This window comes from Aplysia californica, unplaced genomic scaffold (genome assembly GCF_000002075.1).
Source record: "Aplysia californica isolate F4 #8 unplaced genomic scaffold, AplCal3.0 scaffold01164, whole genome shotgun sequence".
In the NCBI taxonomy this organism is placed as follows: Eukaryota; Metazoa; Mollusca; class Gastropoda; order Aplysiida; family Aplysiidae; genus Aplysia; species Aplysia californica.
This window is the reverse complement of record NW_004798434.1, coordinates 88939-94225: the sequence shown is the minus strand read 5'-3', so window position 1 is coordinate 94225 and position 5287 is coordinate 88939. Positions and strand designations below refer to the sequence as shown.

Genomic DNA, 5287 nt, shown 5'->3' with positions numbered 1-5287 from the left:
AAAAAAAAAAAAAAAAAAAAAAAAGAAACCCAAATTTTAATAATATAATATAGTCCAACGAACGCATGCACTAATGTGCCAACGTCCTGAATGATAACCTTCGTCTCCGTTCACAGTTCATAAAAATAGTGAATGTAACTTCTAAAACACAAAACAAATCACGTGAAATGTAGTGCTGATTACGACAGGTTTAAATAAGAAGAATTAATATGTAATGTCACTCAACACTCTGCATAGATCTACTTTACACAAGGGCTGGCGTCAGTAGAATGTGAAAGTGAATATTTCATGAAGCCTGATAAAGCTCAGCCTCCTGTTTTGCAACGTCTGCTGATTTTAACATAATAGATCTAGATTCATCCAGACATTGATTTTAACTAGCCACTTTTGAGGCGAGAATTCGGCTGGTTTCGGGTAATAGTTCTAAGGTAAGTGTTAGAGTTTGGGTTAATGTAATGAAGTGATGGTCTGATTTGGGTAAGGCTGCTTGATAAGATACTGTAAAGGTTAGGGTTAGGGTAACGAAAATCCTACCCTACCAAACCCAAGCCCTTACCTTAACCCTTACCGTATTACCCGAATCCAACAAATGTGAATAAAGCGTGCAGATCTGAATGATTTGTCTTCTTCCAGACTTACATGTTTTGTCCAATTTGCTGGAACCTGGTTATAAACGAAGACCCAATATACAATGGCAGTCCAATTCATTTATTAATTCGACCGGGGCCAATCATTTTCCTTCATTGGGGGACAAAAACTATCGTTTTGGCACAATTCTACCAAATTCAACTACATTCGATGTTGACCTTCAAATCAATTTTTCAAGGTCACGAGTCGTACGCATCGAATTAATTGTCGGGTTCGAGAGACTGCCAATCACAAGGCTTTTTAGCCTAAGCCTATAATTCACATGGTCAGGGTGAGACATGATATTGTCTACATGGTGGAAAGCGATAACGGACGATGGGAATTTGGAGAGGCTGACACTGACAGGTAGCTATCGAAATTGTCTTTTTTAAGTCTTTGGGGCATAAAAAAACCTCTTAACATAGCAACTAGCAACCACCATATTTATGTAACAGTCGGCATTTGAAGCAATAAAATATTGTTCAAGGAACTAGCTGTGTTGTGAACGGTAAGTTTTGTTCATTACCCAGCGCAACGCTGTATCGGCTATATTATTATTATTATTATTATTATTATTATTATTATTATTATTATTATTATTATTATCTGCACCAAGTTACATGGTCCCGATCGAGATGGCAAAATTTTGTTTTCTTTGCTTTAAGTACTCCTAATTTTGGATCAAATTTGAAGAAGCGAGGCGGGCAGTAGTGTACACTGAAGCTGCTATTGAATGACCCGATCCTGCCAATGGATATCTAAAAATATGACTACTTCACCTTCATCTTCATTTTCATCTTCATGTTCACCTTTACCGTCACCTTCATATTTACCTTCACCTGAACTTTCACCTTTATCTTCACCTTCACATTTACCTTCACCTCCATCTTCACTTCACCTTCACCCTCACCTCCACTTTCACCTTTACCTTCACTTCCACCTTCACCTGAACTTTCACCTTCACCTGAACTTTCACCTTCACCTCGCCCCTCATCTTCGTCTTCACATTTTGCCTCTTCGCCTCTTCGCCTCTCCGCCTTCATGTTCACCTTTCCCTTCACCTTTACCATCACCTCCATCTTCACATTCACCTTCGCCTCCATCTTCAGCTTCACCCCCTCCTCCACTTCCACTTCCATCTTCACTTTCACCATCATCTTCACCTCCAACTTCGTCTTTACCTCCATCTCCACCCTCACATTCACCTTCACCTTCACCTCCCTTCTTAATCCTCACCTCCTTCCTCTTTTCTTCTTCCCCTCGCCCCCCCCCCCCCCTCGCCTGCCACTCTCCTCTTCATCTCTCCCTACTCCCTCCCCATTCATTCTCCACATCTCCACTCCCTCCCCATTCATTCCCCACATCTCCATTCCCTCCCCATTCATTCCCCACATCTCCACTCCCTCCCCATTCATTCCCCACATCTCCACTCCCTCCCCATTCATTCCCCACATCTCCACTCCCTCCCTATTCATTCCCCACCTCTCCACTCCCTCCCCATTCATTCCCCACATCTCCACTCCTTCCCCATTCATTCCCCGAATCTCCACTCCCTCCCTATTCATTCCCCACATCTCCACTCCCTCCCCATTCATTTCCCACATCCCCACTCCCTCCTCATTCATTCTCCACATCTCTACTCCCTCCCCATTCATTCCCCACCTCCCCACTCACTCCCTATTAATTCCCAACATCTCTTTTCCCTCCCAATTCATTCCCCACATCTCCACTCCCTCCTCCTTCATTCTCCACCTCCCCACTCCCTCCCCACTCCCTCCCCACTCACTCCCCATTCACTCCCCACTCACTCCCCATTCACCCCCCTCACTCCCCATTCACCCCCATCACTCCCCACTCACTCCCCATTCACTCCCCACCTCATCACCCAATCTTCCCTGCCACACTCCCTCCCTCCGCATCAACTCCCCTCGTCCTTCTCCCTCTGTTGTCTTACAACTCCTCCTCTTCTCTCTTGCCAGATAAGGAAGAAAATTGTGTCAAGTCCTGAGGCCGGACGCACGCACACACACACACACAAACACACACACACACACACACACACACACACACACACACACACACTGTGATTGGCCAACATGGGAGACGTGAGTCACGTGATCCGTGCGCTGGTCACTCTGAGCCTGGTCTGTGCTCTGCTGTGTCCAGTCCCGTCTGCTCTGGCCGCTGACCGGCCTCACATCATCCTCATTGTCGCAGACGACCTGGTAAGTGGCTCCTGAGCTGTGACATAGAGGGGGGGGGGGCTAGTAAAGAGATCACTGAATGCCTCTATAGCCGGGTACTTATGATAAAGATCACTTCTATAGCGCCTACTCCCTTCTGGCTCTAGGCTCTTCACAATGAAATAAGATTGAAATCAACGTTTCATGCACACTGGCCCATTCAACGTTCGACAATTCTTTCAACTACATGTACATATTTTTATTATGCACCCGTTATCTGAGAAAGAACGCATAGACGAAACGACAATCAATGTGGACACTGGTCACACACATTGTTGAAAGAAGAATAAAACTACTTGGCACGATGGGATTTAATAAATATGTGGCAATGTGGTGAGTGGCTTCAGGGTTGTGACATAAAGGGGACGCTCTAGTAAAGAGGTCACTGAATGCCTCTATAGCAGGGGACTTATGATAAAGATCACTTCTATAGCACCCACTCCCTAGTGGCTCTAGGCTCTTCACAATGAAATAAGATTGAAATCAACGTTTCATGCACACTGGCCCATTCAACCCACGACAAATATATAATTTCCAATACATATTTTAAAAAATTGTTTTTGCACTCTCGTAATCTGGCAAAGAACACATACACAAAAATTTAATCACTGTGGTTACTGATCACCAGCTTTTGTGGGAAGAAGAATAAAACAAGTTGGCACAATGGTATTTAATTTGATAAATGTGTGGCAATGTGGTGAGTGTCTCCAGGGTTGTGACGTAGGGGGCACCCTCTAGTAAAGAGGTCACTGAATGCTTCGATCCATAACACATGACTTATAACCAAGACCACTTGTATAGCACCTACTCCGTGGTGACTCTAGGCTCTTCACAATGAAAAAAAGATTATTGAAACCAACGTTTCATGCATACTGGCCCATTCAACCCACGACGATATTCTTTCCAATACATTTGTTTTATTATTATTGCACTCTCGTAATCTGGCAAAGAACTTACTTATTACCCGTTACGCCATCTGGCGTTTAGGGCAGCAACAGTGGATCTCCAGCTCTGTCTGTTTTGGGACATCTTGGTCAACGTCCCCCACGAATGGTTCCAGGACTTCATTTCAGACTCTACTGTGCGTCTCCAGGTCACTTTGCGTCTGCCCCTCTTGTGATGTCCTTCGGGTGTCCTGTGGAAGGCAGTCTTTACAAAAGAGTCTGGTTCTCTTCTCAGAACATGCCGTATCCATCTCCATCTTCTCATTTTTATTATGGCAAAGAACACATACACAAAAACTTAACCAATGTAGTTACTGGTCACCAGCTGTTGTTGGCCCATTCAACCCACGACTATATTCTTTCTGAAACATATGTGAGGCAGCGTGGTGGAATCAGGCTCTCGTCAAAATAATCAAAATGAAGAAACTTGCATTTTTCCGCAGGTTTGTGAATTTTTATCAAATTTTTGTTTATTGGCTCAACACTTTTCATGCCCATTAAAGAACTAATTCCTGTGTGGATTTTTCTGGAAAACGTTGATTAAAGGCACATAAAATGTAAATTTTCAGTTACCACGGACTCTTAAGCTAAGGATATAACTAATCTTTGGAGGCCATTTTCTCACTAATTATACCTCCGAAAACAGGTGACCCCCACCTCCTTCTTTTGCAAATATCTTGACTTGTATTCAACGTAAATGGATATTTTTTTCATCCAAATAAAGACAAGTGAACAGGCTCTAAGATGATACCAATAACTCTACATGTCTGAAAATTGACGAGAGCCTGATTCCACCACGCCTCCTCACATATGTTGTATTATTATTGCGCTCTCGTAATCTGGCAAAGAACACATACACAAAAACTTAATCCCTGTGGTTACTGATCACCACCTGTTGTGGGAAGAAGAATTAAACAAGTTGTAGGCACGATGAATTTAATAAACAATAAGGCGTTGTGGTGCAACCAGGCGCTCGTCAATATTATAATGAAATCGAAGAAACCAACTTTTTCCCGCCTGTTGGATAAATGTTATCGATTTTTTTTTCTAAATATACCTTTTATGCTTATTCGAAAACAAATTTATGAAAAACGGTGGTCTAAGTGTGTAAGCTTGCAGTTTCCAAGGACATCCAAAGTTTGCAAGTTTTCATTAACAATAACAGTGACAAACAATGTCCCTCTGTTGTACCTTCATTAACAATAACAGTGACAAAAAATGTCCTTTGCTGTACCTTCCAGGGTCACAATGACGTCAGCTTCCACGGGTCTGACCAGATCCCGACGCCCAACATTGACTTCCTGGCGTATAACGGCGTGCTTCTGAACAACTACTACGTCAGTCCCATCTGTACACCCACACGGAGCGCTCTACTTACTGGCAGACATCCTATACATACTGGTGGGTTGTTGTTGTTGGTGGTGGTGGCGGTGGTGGTGGTGGTGGTGGTGATGGTGGTGGTGTTGGTGGTGG

The 5287-nt window shown here is 43.5% G+C and overlaps 1 protein-coding gene across 1 annotated transcript in view; it reads left to right on the top strand.

Annotated features, from left to right (window-relative positions):
- Positions 1-2674: 2674 nt before the first annotated feature.
- The window catches only part of LOC101855459 (arylsulfatase I), a 17424-nt gene continuing 14811 nt past the window's right edge, over positions 2675-5287 (top strand). The window contains exons 1-2 of the mRNA XM_035973365.1: positions 2675-2852; positions 5056-5215. Coding sequence (XP_035829258.1) covers positions 2724-2852; positions 5056-5215 — 289 coding nt within the window. The 5' untranslated portion in view covers positions 2675-2723. The remainder of the gene's footprint in view (positions 2853-5055; positions 5216-5287) is intronic.